At 43.3% G+C, this 15,549-nt stretch overlaps 1 protein-coding gene across 1 annotated transcript; it reads right to left on the bottom strand.

Moving 5' to 3' along the window:
* Positions 1 to 630: 630 nt before the first annotated feature.
* On the bottom strand, positions 631 to 7,375 carry LOC136528319 (potassium channel KOR1-like). Its single transcript, XM_066521267.1, has 11 exons — positions 6,917 to 7,375; positions 3,799 to 4,087; positions 3,342 to 3,681; positions 2,916 to 3,211; positions 2,699 to 2,779; positions 2,441 to 2,539; positions 2,104 to 2,325; positions 1,835 to 2,020; positions 1,666 to 1,741; positions 1,257 to 1,551; positions 631 to 1,157 (listed from the first exon to the last, which is right to left on the bottom strand). The coding sequence occupies exons 1-11, from the start codon at positions 7,174 to 7,176 to the stop codon at positions 755 to 757; spliced, it is 2,547 nt and encodes an 848-aa protein (XP_066377364.1). The 5' UTR covers positions 7,177 to 7,375; the 3' UTR covers positions 631 to 754.
* Between the last annotated feature and the right edge of the window lie 8,174 nt (positions 7,376 to 15,549).

The raw sequence follows: 15,549 nt of genomic DNA, 5'->3' as shown, positions 1-15,549 counted from the left end.
ACTGTTTGTGTCAGGGCGGTTGTAGAGTACTGTTCCTGTAGGTGACAGGGTATAGTCCCTGGTATCATGGTTTGACTTGAGCGCCTTGCCTTGCTTTCTCCGTTTGTTCCCTGGTCCCTTCCGGGCGGGCGTCCCTGGTCGGTTGGTCCCAGTCGGCTCTGGTTGCGCTAGTCGGAGAAGAGCAGTGAGCAGGGTCTTTGCATACCCCGGTCGGAGACGTGGGGTCGAAGTTGGAGGTAGTGCTTTGTCAGGCCTTCCAGTCGAAGAGACTGTCCGGAGGCGCTGGAGACCGAAGTGAGCGCTCCAGTCGGAGAGGTGGGCCAGAGTCGACAAGCGGGCGTTGTTCCTCCTCGGCTTGACCTTCCGGTCGATGACTGGACCGCCCGTCTGACCTGTTATTTTATATACTTGGATCGGCCCATAAGTTACGCGTTGTCTGCTTCGGCCGAACCTTTACGAGGAAACCGATCCGCAAGGGAACCCGGGCTTATAAACAGTTTGAACGTGTGGCCGCGTGGGCAGTGCATGGTTACCGGGAGGTAGTAGTTACTCATAGGTAGTAGGAAAAAATTTCCATATATATATATATATATATATATATATATATATATATATATATATATATATATATATATATATATATATATATAGCCAAAACAACAACCGGCATGCAAGGGTGAAAAAAAGAAGCATGCAATGCCATGCAGAGGATGCTACGCGAGAAGAAAGGGTGACGTAAAACACCATGCCCAATCTACTGAGCATCTTTCTGATCGTCGTCCTCGCCTCCGACCAGGTAGAGCTTCTGGCCGTCATTGACCATGTCGACGTCGACCACTCTGGCCCCGTCCTCGCACAACAACCGCAGCCGCGAAGCCGGGCCAGGCAAGTCGAGCTTCTCCTGCGCCGACGCGACCAGGCTCTCGATGGTGTGCGGGATCCACAGGACCACCCCCTCCATACGCCGCTCCTCGCCTGTGGCCGCCCGCCACGGGTGGTACGGGAACACCGAGCACCGTCGCGGGTGCATCTTGTCCCTGACTTCCTCGCCGCGCTCTGGGAACATAGCGAGCTCGTTGGCCCGCGCCTCCTCCAGCAGCGCCCCCAGCGTGCGGCCTCCGCACTTGCGGGCTTCGTCCAGCGGAGTGGTGCCCCATCTGCACACCGGCCGCATCGCATTGTTATAGCGCCAAACTCGCATTATAATCTAGAAGCTAGTGCGAACTTGGCTTAACTAGATCAAGCTTTGATGTTACCTGTCCGTGGCGAACACGCTGGCGCCGGCCTCGACAAGCATCTTGGCGATGAGGTAGAGGCCCTCGGCGGCGGCGATGTGGAGCGGTGTGCGGTGGTCGTAGTCCCTGCAGTTTGGGTCGGCGCCGTTGGCCAGGGCGCGCCGGATGAAGTCCGAGTCCCCCTTGGCGACCGCCGTGCACAGGTAGCTGCCGGCGTTCTTGAGGCTCAGCTTGGCGCCCTTGGCGAAGAGCAGAGCTGCCACCCGCTCGTGCCCCTGCCTCACTGCCTCCAGCAACGGCGTGTTCCCAAATTGGTCTGGTGAAAAAAAAATGTCAACATGACATGATCAAACTGGTAGGAATAATCCTAGAAACGAAGCTGGAAGACAACAGGGGTGACAATGGCACTGGATAGTGCGTGGCGGCATACCGGTAAGGTCGATGTCGACGCCTTCGTTGATGAGGAATTGCACGACGTCCTCGTACCCTCTGGAAGCCGCGAGATGCTGCGAGGAAAACGCGGATCACATCACAATCTTGAGCTGATCTCAGTTTACTGCCCGCCGATGACAGATTGACAAGAGGCATTTTGCTGGTACCAGAGGGGAGCGGCCGTCGTAGTCGGTGTTCTTGGGATCAGCCCCTGCCCGGATCAGGTTTTTCAGCTGGTTCAGGTCGCCGTAGAAGGCGGCGCTATTGACCCGCAGGGTGAGCTCCGCCTCCTGCTTCCCGATGTGGAACGTGATGTCCGATTCCAGCTGCTTCACCCGTCCGCCATACTCGCTCTGCACCCAGCCAGTCACAAATGAACGCATGTACCTCGGAGAATTCAATGTGGAACAGACAAGAGCCGTTTGAGACTATGTACCTCGGAGAGATTGCTCAGGATCCTCCTCCCGTCGACGAAGTAGATCTCCAGGATGTTGGTGAAGGACTGCTTGTCGAGACGCAGAAGCCGGCAGAGCTCACAGACGCGGACCGTGTAGGGCTGCGGGATGTTGCAGAGGATTGAGATCTCGCCGAAGGAGCTCTCTGGCTCCAGCATTAGCAGAGTCTCTTCTTGTCCGTCTTCACCGATGCCAACACCTTCCTGCAGACAGCAAGCACATGTTTCAGTTCAGACAGAGGTATAAATTCACTAAAGCATAAGATTGTTACAGAAACTGAATCGAAGCTTTGACGGTTTTTCATGGGCGTGAACTCACCAGTGCACCGTGGCAGACGAAGTATAACTGATCGACTGCACTTCCTTGCTCCAAAATAACTTCTCCGGGTAGGAAGAACTCCTCTTGCAACCTGATGACCTATACAGCAGAACATGACAGATAAATCTTGGGATTGGTAACAATATCACAACAATTAAAAAGTACTCTGCTGGAGGAGTTCTTCCTACCATATAGTTCATTCGGCAGAGTATATATTAGATCAACATACATAACTGGGATGAAAGAGAGGACACTTACAATCTGTTGAATGAACTCTGCGGAACATCCCTTGAACAGTGAAATGCTTTCGATATATGGCTTATACAGTGTTTGAGAAATCTGCGAGTGCCATACAATTTGTCATCAGTATTCATGTGCTATGTAGTATAGAAGGAAAGTCTTCTGAATTCCGAAGTATGGTATTCAGATCTACTTCACAGAACGATGGAAACATAAGAAAATTGCAGCTCATCACCTTTGCACGGATAGAAATAGGGATATCCTGAAGGACGGAAGCTTCAGTGTAGCTGCTCTCATACTGCAACCTCAAGTGTCCTTTGATCTGTTCTCTTATTTCCTTTCCAAGTTTATTTCTGTTCATATACCTGATCACTTCTTTCATCTTGTCCCTAAACCGCTCGGTTCTCGAGCCTTTCACGATGAGGGCAGTCATGTTACCGATCAGGTAAGCTCCTAGAATCATGTCAAAGGAAACATAGATCATGATGAATATCATCTCCCTGATGTTGACAGCATGAATGTCACCATAACCTGCAGAGGAAAAAAGAACATTTAAGTTACTTTAAACAAATAGTTTTGTTAAGATTTTCAGAAACAAATGAAAATGGAGTGGCAAAAGTTATGTGTTGGAAAATTAGGTGACCAATTCTTAGTTTCTTACCAACAGTTGCCATGGTGACAATGGCAAAGTATAATGATGTTGTATAGCGCGTGGTAAGATCGATCTCCCTGAAATGTGAAAACTTGTAGTCCCCCAACTGCAAACTCCCAATCCACGTATATCCCTCCATTGATTCAGGAAGTGTCGTAGCCAGGTAATAGAAGATACAGGCTGCTGTGTGTGTACAGTAGAGTTCCACAACTATGAGCTTCACTATCCTAGTGAAAAGGTAGTTGATACGTATGTCCTTTTCTAAACGCCAGAAGAATTCTGTAATCTTTGTAACCCGTGTCAAGCGAATCCACAGCAGGTATCTTAATTCTTCTTTACTTCCACAAGCCTGTTATGGAATTCATCATGAGAGAATTAATCATAACAGAAAAACGAAAAGTTGATTACAGCATAAACACCAATCCAGAATTTACGAGCTCAAAGTTTTGTTTAGCAAGAGAGTAACCTTGTAGATAACATCCCATGGGAAGCAACCAAGAAGATCAAAAATGAAGCTTGATTTGCAATACCGGAGGGCAATAGCAGTGGGATTGTAGACGATTCGATACGTGTCTGGGTCACGGTATGCCACAAAAAATTTCACAACAATGTCGATAAGGAATGCAATCTGTCCAGCTATGTCCAGGAAAAAGAGGTTTCTTGGGAGCCCTCTGAAGAAGCCAAATTCTAGGGGCGTGAAGAAGGAACTGTACACTGCCCAAACCAGTATGAACTTGCTCCATAATCGATACCACCTGAAGAAAATCCAAAAGTAATTCATAAGTTCAGTAAACTATCATCCTTGTGAGCATATACACGTTTAGACAGTAATAAAATTTCACTCTAAGATTTGGCTAGAATGGCATGAATTAGCATTAATAACGTTATACAAGGGAAGCCTCAGTGCTCTCCATGAAGCTCAAAGTGAAAACCACAAATTGGCCAATCGATTTAGGTAATTGGCTTTATAGTGCTTCAACATTTGTGAGATTTAGGTAAAGCAGGCTCCAAGTTGACAAAAATATATTTTATTGAAAGCAAAAGGAAATGTTCAATTCACTAGCACCACAGCCATATGATTTTGTAGCTTAGTAAGGTATGATGTTGAGAGACAGCCCTGATCGCTTGGCTTATAAGCCGTACTTTTTCAGCCAACGAACAATATTTTTCTCTCACGACAAATAAGCCAATGGTACTTTCAGCCATAGCTTATCAGCCAAGCGAACGGGGCAAGTTAGGTCATGGCTGAAAGTACTGTTGGCTTATTTGTTGTGAGAGAAAAATACTGTTCGTTGGCTGCTTGCTAGTTAGGTCAAAAAAAAGTAGGTAGACCAAATTGGTTCCAGGTGAGTTCATACACACATCCCATTCTTATGAGCACATGCACATGTCTGAGGTGATCGAAGTGGCTGAGTGGGATCCTCTTGTTCTGCACCCATCTAATGATCCTGCTGGCAATAAACTATCACAAAAAGGACCATTTGAAATGATATAAATCTGGGTGACGCTATACGGATGATGCGAAGCACCTCATCTTCTTTCATAATCACTAGGAAAGGGCGAAATAAGGAGCCAAAGAAGTAAGAACACTTCACTTCTTTTACCATGCAAATAATTTTAATCCGACGCCTACACTAACATCTGGTTGAACAGAAAATTACATTTTGATATTAATGGAGTGTTGTCAGTTGTGCAAGTCATTTGACGTGCAGGACATTAGTGACATACTAAATATTAAAAGGAATTCTAACAAGTATTGATCTAATTAGTAAGTAGCCTCAGTAAAGAAAAAATGAATTCACCAAATCCACAAACAATTGGCCTCATATTCATAACTTGTCATGCTGATGGTGGTCAAACTCCAAAATATGCAAACTATCACTATCTCAGATTTGATTATGCGAGATCACCACTAATCAAAACTACGGAAGTCCCAATCAACACGAACAGTTTAGCTGTCAAGGAGATCACTACATGACCTTACAGTGGCAACCTATGCATCAAAATAGCTATTCCAGATGCTTCAGCAAAGGATAAACTACCGGCTTCTCGGTAAGAGTCCAAAACAGCTACGGGCATCCTGGTGAATTCTTTAGGCCCGTTCAAACCCATCCGTCCAAATCAGCCAAGTAACCAAATCAAACTCGGAGTGCTTAACGTCTTCAGTTGTCGTACACCTGGTTGGCCTTCATGGGGAAGGATGTTTTTATAAGCTATAGCTTAGTTGTCCTATTGTGATAAGCATGCAGATGAACGTTTTATATACTAGAGTTATTTATAAATAGTGGTTGATCGTTGCTGGTAACATCTAAGCACACATGTAAACCGATGTTGATAGCCCGCCCGGGATATTAAGCTCATGTTTATTGTATTCACTATTCAGAAATTAAGAAGATCCTGTGTTCCTCTCAGTATGAGCTCATTACGCCATGATAAATAAATAAAAAAGAATGTCACTTTGGGAGAGGCTTTAAATATAGTTTTGATGTTGCCTGATGACAAAAAGATCCTAGCATATAGAAGCATGAAAGGTAGCAAAGCAATCTCTGGGAAAATTTGAATGCTTCATACAGCTTGCTCTTTAACTGAGGGTTTTTTTTTTTCCATACTGAAAGCGACTTTTTTTCAGATCATTCTTTTGAGAGATCAATAACTCATTTTTAGCGTTCAGTTTTTTTCTTCTCGTCTATTTGCATGCTTTTTCTCTCTATTGCCCAACACATATTTTGTTCTGTGTGCTCATTCTGCTAGCAGAAATGCGAAATCAAGTGGTGGCCGGGATTTTTTAAACCTCAAGTTGTCATGTTAGTATTAACCAATTCTAATTCTAATTATGCAGAATCTAGCAAGCATTTTTTCTTGAGCTATGTGGAACCTAGAAAGCATATTTGCTGACCCAATCGATTTGAGAAACAATACAGGGGCTTATTCAGTTATTTGGCTATATCTAGTGACTCTGTCACAAAACTCTGCATTCAGAAACGAAAAGGAAAAAATTTGTGCAGAAATAGCTAGCAGCGTGATTGAATTAAAGCAAGGCTAATATTTGTGTGGGCGTCAAAGCCTACCCCGTGACCGCGGTGGCTGTCCAACTACAACCTAGTAGTAGCTTGCGTAGCTGGCGAGCTCATCATCAACTAACGAGAAATTTGCGGCTGGGATGCTGATGCACACTCTGTTCACCATCAGCTGAATGCCGTGTAGTGATCCACAACATCAACCGACGCGTCAAATCGATCAAACCAAAAGCTTCATCAAATATAAAAACAAAGAGTAATTTTCGGGAGATTCACATTCACCGCTGGGGCATTCGTGGTTGGTAATTATCCGCCGACACATAGTATATGCAGAGGATGAAGTTTTTATTTATAAAAAAATATAATATTGGGTTTTTGTGGTCGTGGTCGAACAATTCTGGCGATTCGCGGGAGCCATCCGATCGGAGGACGCCGACCGATCTAGCGCGCCGCGTCGCCGCCGTCAGCTTCCAAAAGCAGCAACAGCCAGCGCGCGCGCGAAACCGGAAGCGGAAGCTTCGAGAGCAAATTAACGAGATCGCGGGGACAGGAGAGTTGATCACGTACTTGTTGTCGGGGTGGATGACGAGGTCGTGGAAGAAGCCCTCGACGGCACCTTCCCCGGCGAGCGGGCGGCGCCTGCTGCGGCGGCGCGGGCGGAAGCGGCCGAGGCGGAGGTCGGAGCCGAAGAGCGCGAGGCGGCTGCCGCGGGAGGAGGCGATGTGGTCGCGCACCTCCTCCACTTCGTACTCCGCCTCCTCCTCCGGCTCCGTCTCCGTGCCGCCCTCGGCCACCCTCCGCTTCGACCCCAGCGCCCCCTTCCCCATTATCGCAGTCGCAGCTTAATTACCAACGGCTTGCAGCGGCCGCGATAGGACGGAATCCCGAGCGGGAGTGCGGGACAGTGGCGGCGGCAGGCGGGCGATGGTGGCGGTGGGGGCCACGGTCGGCCGGCTGCGAGCGAGCGTGCGGCGTGCGTTTGAACTTGGAGGGAGACGGGGAGGCGGGGCTGTCATTTATAGGCGCGCGCGCGGAGAGGCTGAGCTCACGGAAGGGTGCGGATGGGGGTAGAGCTGAGCAGCGGTGGGAGGGGAAGCCGTTAAAGGGTTTAAACAGCGGCGAGGATAAAGATGACAACGGGCCACGATAGCTGATATCCGATGGGTATGGGATCCATTAGAAAACGGGGATAGGATTATATCTCTATCCGCGGGTATTTAAATGGACAAGAATCTATCCCCGACGGGTATAACGGATACGAGAACGTTCCCTGTTTACCCGTCCCCGTTACCCGTTGGGAAACCAGACTATTTGAGCTGTCATGCGAGTATTAGGCCCAAAATGCTCAACATAGGTATTTTGGCTCAAATCTGAACAATCATATATATAGTTTGTGTTTTCTAGAAACCCTAGTTCAATTTTTCCTCACCATTTCCGCCAGCAGCACAAGCACACCAGCCTCACGAGCGCTCGTGCCCCTCGCTTCCTCAGTTCAGTCTCTCTGCCACCTTTGCTCGTCATCCTCGCAGCCTCGCTCCTTCTCCTCGGCATCTCCGAGACTCCGACACTTATACCCCGGTGAAGAAGAAACGTCTCCGATTGCAAAGCTACGATCCCAAGTATTCTTGTTTATTGGGTATGCAGTACCCGTCGGGTATCTGTTACCCGACCGATGCCCGACGGGTACGGGGATGGGCAAGAATCTATACCCAAGACAGTTAACGGGGACGGGAACGGGATGAATTCTCCGTAGCGGGGAAGAGAACGTTCCGACGATACCCGACGGGTACATCCCCGTTGCCATCCTTAGGCGAGGATGCCAGCAAGGGAAAAGAGGATAGATGCGTCGTCCTCCGGTGATGGGCGGCTGTGGGATGGACGGCACGGCAGGGGCAGCCGGGCAGGGTGCCGGGAGAGCGAAGGGCCGAGAGAGCAAAACCAGAGGGGTTTGTATCACGAGGGATATGTATTTATTTAATTTTTCTTGTATAATTAACGTAATGTATGTTTTTTTAAAAAACATTAACGTAATGGATGTACTATGTATGAGCTTTAATCTACGTTGGATAAGGATAACCATGGATGTTGCTTCAACATTGTTTTTTTTAAAAATGCATCCTTTCGTAATCCTTTTCAATGCACTATATCGTGGTGTTATAATCAAGATTACCATACCACTATGGTATCGTAAAAATGACATGTAGAAACAATTTCTACAATGTTGTATTGTTTTCGTTATTTGCTAGACCACTTAAAATGATTAGTTGTCCTATGTTTGTGTCTACGCATCTGAAAAAAAAAATTAAACATAATTTACTAGCTACTCTTGGATTGGATAATATCGAACCCAAGCTATATCACCATGATGTTATAATCAAAATTACCATACCACTATGGCATCATTAAATTGACATGTAGAAAGCAATTTCTACAATGTTGTATCGCTTTCGTTATTTGCTAGGCCACTTAAAATAATTAATTGCCCTCGGTTTGTGTCTTTGAATGTGAAAAAAATTAAACAAAATTTACAAGCTAGTCTTGGATTTGGGATAAAATCGAAGCCAAGCTATATCACCATGATGTTATAGCTTTTTTCTCTTAATTATATTTAATTAATTGATATGACACCAAAAGATTCTACATGGCCCTCATTTAATATGTACTCACTCCATTTCATCAAATTATAAGGCATCTTGATTTTTCTAGATACGTTGTTTTAACTATGTATCTAGACATAGTATATATCTAAGTGTATAGAATTTGGCTTATGCTGATGCTTATGCTGAAATGTTGTGAGAGAAAAACAATGTTTCATGGTTAAAAAGTAGCTCAAGCGAACAGGGCATATGTGTGTAGAAAGTCCAAAACATTTTATAATTTAGAATGGAGGGTGTATGATGCAATGCAATGAGATTAGTCTTAGAGTTAAAATGAGCCCCTCATAGACTGTAGCTTCTTTAATTGCACCTTTTCGACAGCCCATAGGATCAAATGAAGAACTTAAGACCACAGTTCACGTTTAAAAATATACATAGCACATATGTCAACCCTCACACATACATGTTAAGACCATGTACAATGAGGGCGCTTGACTAACCACTTGTAGGGATGTTGTCAATCTTTACATATGAATCCTGCCTCCAAAAGGTGGCCAGCCAGCGTGCCACGTCACGGGCTTTTCACGGCCGTTTGATCGGACGCGCGGACGGTCCAGATCGGGCGAGCCGCGGTCATTTTTTGAAAAACTCCTTCGATTTTTCGGAAATCAACCCGCACTCCAGAGACCCTCTCAGCAATTTTTGCGAAAACCTCCTCATATTTTTCTCAAATCAACATACAGGCCACCTTTGATTATATCTCTTTTTTTAAAAAAAAACTGAAACTTTAAAATTGCATAGTAAATCACAGAAAAATTGTAAATTAGAAAATCAAGTTGATCTGAAATCCTAACGAGTATAACTATGCAGTGCATCCATAATATCACATGTTTTAGCAAGAATTTTTTCACATAAACTTTTACCTATGCTTTTTAGGGGTAAATAAAATTATACCTTCATGATGATAAAGTCTCGAAAATACATAAAATTATAAACTACACCTAAATTCTTATTGCCACTGGCCTAATCGAAAGGGAAGGTGCGGCAAAACCGCGCCCGCGTTTCTAGTCTTTTTATGAAACCGTGGAGGGCCATGAGGAGGCTTGAGATTATGGGGGCTTTAGTGACATCTTGGTTATTATGGGTGGGTTAGACCAAAATATAAAGCTTCTAGAGTCTATGCTGCCATCTCTAGATTAACCCTTTTACATGAAGAGATGATGAAAACATAACTGGGTTGGTGGTAGTATATGGTTCACTCGATGTGCAGAGTGGATCTAAGCCGGTTTGACTCTAGGAAATTACAATGGTTGTCACCTTGCCGCTGGTAAGGTACCGTTGATGGCACCACATTGTCATTTCTCGTCCCCTTGTAACGTTGGTCATTATGGTTGTCTTTGTTTTTGCATTAGTCTAAGAAGAGAGCTTTCGGGGAAAGGAGATGTCTTGCAGAACATAACCATAAGAGTTGGACCCAAGTGGGATTGTGTATCTTGTTTATTGGACTAATGGGATAATTGCACCATCAATGGACCATTGCATTGTTGATTGATTAGATTGTGGAACTAGGTTTCTCTTCTAGTCCATAAATGTGTATCATTTGAACTTTTCACATATATGTATACTCCCTATACGTTTCAAAATGTAATGGATGGTTGGGCTCGGAAATTATACTTTGACCTTTAATTTTTCTAATACAATATAATAATTATAGCAACGAGATCATAACCAGAGGATAATATTTTTCTTCAAACAGAAATAGGATAGTATTTCTACTTTTATAATATTTTACATCTTACAAAACTAATTGGTTGAAAATTGTAAGGTTAGAATTTTGAAAACATACATGGACATCTTGAAAAAAGAAATATGCTGCGGGAGAGACCTTGATTACCTTGGTCCCCTTCTCTAGCGGAGATGCAATTTGAAATAACCACGTGTTGTTGTGAATGCATTTGTGTGCACGAATTGAGACTAGATATCATAACCAAAAGATTGGCTTGAGTGGTTCCACAATAAAGGAGTGATACATTGGTCGACGCAGAAGCAAATAAGGGACCTATCTTCTGGATCTCGACCCGCCAACCTGATGATAAAGGCCCAAAAATCACAAAGCAGTTAGGACAGCGTATGTTATCGAGAATAAAGCCGAATTTGTCCTGAAAAGTGTAAAAAATAATAATATCCTGAATACTCTATAAACGTAGTAGTTGAAATGGGACAATGCAATGTTTCATCTATCTACACATCTCCCTTGAAAATATCCCTTAGAGGGATTTTTAAAAATCCCCTGATATAGCGAGGGCTAATTTAGCATCCAAGCATGATAGGCTTGATCCTCGGCTACTGCTATTTGGAGCATGGAACCCCTCCTAATCCTTCCCTATAAATTTGTAATGAATATCGGGTGTTTATAAATTTGTAACCATCGAGGATTCAACAAAATGGATCGGCAGGAAAGTTTAGACTTTAGACATCCGTAGGACCTGTCCCTATAAGTCACCGTCGAGGATTCAACAGAATGGGAAAGTAACGTCCTATTAATATAATATAATATAATATAATATAATATAATATAAGCTAATAATGTTTTTGTTCGTTTGAGCTTATTCCAAACTACTTTTCAATCATCAAATAATATTTTCCTCTTACAATATTTCAATATAAGCATCCGCGAACGAGGGAATAAAAGGCACCCATCTCCAATCCTGTGCAAGTAGGAGGCTGTGCAGTGTACAGTAGTCCCCTAGTCGGCTCATCGATTCGCCGCAGCCTGCATCTCATCACTCAACGTCAGATCTCGGACACGTCATATCGGCGCCGAAAGTTTGTGCTGTCGGAGCCAGTGGCCTGACGTTATATCACGGTACAGGACCTGCAGCGCGCACGTGACCGATGGAACACCGCGTTCAGCTGTGTGGCTGCATTGTTTCTCACCCACCTTTTGATTCACAAACGTGGTTCATCTCTGCACCGCACCGCACCGCACCCACCGAATCAAGTGACCACGCGATCTCTGTTTTCAGAGAGCAGGTTGAGAATCGGCTGATCCTGCCGGTGGGGGTGGGGGCGCGATGTGTCAACCGCGCCGATCTCATCTTGTTCCAGGTGTCGGGGATCTCTTCCACGTCGGAGTTCGCACGACTGCGCGCCAAGGATCGTACTCCCTCCATCTCTAACCGCGGACTTATTTGGCTTATAAGACATAGCTGAAAGTACTGTTGGTTGATTTGGTATGAGAGAAAAATACTGTTCGTTGGCTGATAAGCCATGACTTATAAGCCAAATACGACCAAACGAATAGGCTAAACTTTTTTTTAAGAGTTAAAGCATCTCAAACTTAATTAAAATTATAAACTATAATGATTTATGACATCAAATATGTATATTATAAAAATATAGTCAATGAAGAATTTAATGATATTTATTTAATATCATAAATATTATTATTTTATTATATAAAATTAGACAAACATAATATGCTTTGAATATTTAAAAAAGTTAGAATGACATATAATTTGAGACGGAGAGAGTAACTGATTCTCATGCCACGGCGAGAGTACGACGTTGTTAGGAGGTCATACGTAGCTCTAGATCGGTAAAATATCCATTTGGAGGATGATTTTTAATACGTTATGGCCTGTTTGGCGGGTTATATGTCAGCTCCTCCTGAATCAACTACTATAGCAGCACTATTCACAAGAGTCATTTTTCTCTCTCATCATGAAATAAACTAGGATCTTAGTAAAGAAATACACCTTTTCAGGAGCAAATAGAAGACCTACCAAACATACTTTTAGTTATAGGAAAAAATGTACTACAATATCAGCTAGCTAATTTATAACTCTAGGCTATTCAAACAGTGGTTAATCGATGTATGTACTAATTTTTTAGCTAACTTGCTAGCCAACTAACTGGCCAACACTAGCTAATTTTTGTCTCGACTAACAACTAGCCCTGACTGATCCAAACATACCCATATTTCGCAAGATATCCACTGCAAGTTAACACTATATGATCTTAGCCATCTATTTCCCAGGGGCTGAATCAGATCTGATGCTACAGTGATATAAACAATAACCTATAACAGTATTTCTACACAGTGATGAACAATGCACTTCCTTTGTTCCCATGGCTCAGATTCAATCTCTATGTTTTTTTAACTGATATTCAATATCTATGTTGAGTGAACCCACACACTTCTATCAACGCCTACTTTACTTTTGTCTTTTCTTTATGTTTCACTCCGACCATTTTAAGGTCGGCCAATTTAGAAGTGGAAGGACGTGAAGAAAAATAAGGAGTAGGACATGATTTCTAATGCAAATGTAAAAGAGAAACAAAGTATAAAAGTGGTTAGAGTGATTTGAAAATAGTCCGGAATTCCTGATGCAAAATTGTATTCTATATTTTAGGAGCAAGATTTTGAAAACCGTTAGAGGAACCCAACAAATATGCTTCCAACTTTTTTCAGCCACTTGGAAAACTCATTGATTTACTAATTCTTTTTAGGAACTATTGAAGATGCTCTTACTTTACATTGTCTTGTGATGAAATATGTGGGTAATTCTGATACTAATTTAGGGAGGTTTATTACTTATGTTGGTTTCTTAAATAGTAGATGTGAGTATTATTTTACAAAATACAATAGATTCAATGACTTTTATTGTTACTCGTGATCAAAGTGACTAAATTATCAAATATTTGTGAGAAATTTATAGGGTTTATTTTTTATTCTAGTGTGTATCTTGAAGACTGAAGTGGTGACTCCGGTTGGCTAGTGATAGTAAGAGCCTGGGTGCACAGGTAATTTTACCATAATCAAAGGGGGAAAAGGCAAAAATCAAACAATCACTACACGTACTAGTACACCACATTTCCAGGTCCCGAACAAGGGTTGCATCCCATTCCCATCTGAGCCAGCGAGAATTGTGTGGTGTGATGTGAAATTGTATTTTCCTTTACGGTTTCTTTTCATATAGTATTATCCAAGGGTCAAGCAAATTTCAGTTATCGCAAAGTCAAAATTTAAAAATCCACTTTAGTTTTAAATGGGTAATATTGCGCGTATGAATGAACATCCACGTCGTTCCTAAAAAAGAACATCGACGTATCTTCTAATTCCATTGGATCATTTAGAGCATGACTAATAATAGAGTCTATTGCTAGCTCGATGTTACTAGTATATTATTTACAGACAAACTAATTGCTGAATCATCAAGTACATACGTATATAATGCATCGTTGATATCAGGTCCACCATACCTTATTCTCTTAGAAAGCTTGTTGAAGCCAACTGGCTATAGAAGTATAATAATCTTCTTATCTTTAGGCCTGAGCACTCTATTAATTTCATAACATTAAATCAGTTATATATTATTTTCATTCTACCAAAATACTAACCAAATTTGTTGTGAATAAACACTGACTAAAATAGGTTTCGGTTAATCTGACCGCATGCATATCATACCTTAAAGAAATTTGGTTAACACCATCTAATAACTGAATAAATCACCAGTCATCGGATAGCGTCAAAGTCTTAGCCGAATAGATCATAAAAATATCGGTTAACTGATTTCTTTTTGGTTAAATATGTTCAACTCTGTTCGTTGATCGGTTTCAGTGATATCTTTCCACCCTAATTGTCTTGTCCCCCCCCCCCCCCCCTCTAACTTAGCAAAACTACACTAGGAATGTTTCGTTTGATCTCGTACGAATTGGGAAACTGAGTAAAATTCCACCAGGAGCATTTTGTTTGACAACACCATGCAATACTTAAATGCTGTTGTAATAAGCTTATAAAACCATGAAATGAAATTATGAATTGAAGTCTTGTTTCATTTTCCCATCGTCCCACACCTCTTTAGTCCTTGTTTGGACGCATGTTGTCGGTGCATAAAGTGACGAAAGTGACCAACACGTAAATATTTGTAGTTTTGCCGTATGTTGTGATCGGATGTGGCCTAACACTCAATGACACAGGGTTTATACTGGTTTAGGCAACGTGCCCTACGTCCAGTTTGAGTCGGTCGGTGACTTTATTCCTGAGCCCAGGTGCTCGAAGTTTGCAGTGGGATTACAAATGAGAAGGAGAAAGATGGGGGTATAAGAGGTCCGGTCGGACTCTGGTCCTGAAGGGCCAAGAGTGATGGGAGCTTCGCTATGTGCTAAATGTTCGAATGTGTGCTCGAGGTTTGAACCTGGCGGTTCTGTTGTTGTGTATTGAATCGATCGGTCTAAGTGAACTGAGTTTGTTTTTTGGGAGAGAGCGCATCCCCTTTTATAGATGAAGGGGATGGCCTTACAAGAGAGAGAGAGAGAGTGTGTGTGTGTACGTGTGCTAAGTCTTGTTGCCCACGCCATCGGGTACAAGATGATCGTAGGTGCCCACAACACTGTAAATGTCAGATGCATGTGGGAGGTTGCGTCGTCTTCTTCCGGTATGGCAGATATCGGTGCCTGCTATACTGTTGATGCCCAGAGGCATGTAAGGGGTTTTTACCGTGCTCGTCTGGTATGGTGAATGCCGGCGCCCGTAACATTGTTGATGCCCAGAGGCACGTGGGGTGCCTTACCGTGTTTGTCTAGTATGAGAGTTGATGG

The sequence above is a fragment of the Miscanthus floridulus genome, chromosome 19 (genome assembly GCF_019320115.1).
Source record: "Miscanthus floridulus cultivar M001 chromosome 19, ASM1932011v1, whole genome shotgun sequence".
Taxonomy (NCBI): domain Eukaryota; kingdom Viridiplantae; phylum Streptophyta; class Magnoliopsida; order Poales; family Poaceae; genus Miscanthus; species Miscanthus floridulus.
This window is presented reverse-complemented; position numbering and strand designations above follow the sequence as displayed.

Coding starts and splice junctions, on each gene's coding strand:
- LOC136528319 (XM_066521267.1), bottom strand. CDS start 7,176: ATGGGGAAGGGGGCGCTGGGGTCGAAGCGGAGGGTGGCCGAGGGCGGC. Junction 3,212..3,341: donor TGTCACCATGGCAACTGTTG/GTAAGAAACTAA, acceptor TTTCCTCTGCAG/GTTATGGTGACATTCATGCT. Junction 2,021..2,103: donor TCCTGAGCAATCTCTCCGAG/GTACATAGTCTC, acceptor GGCTGGGTGCAG/AGCGAGTATGGCGGACGGGT.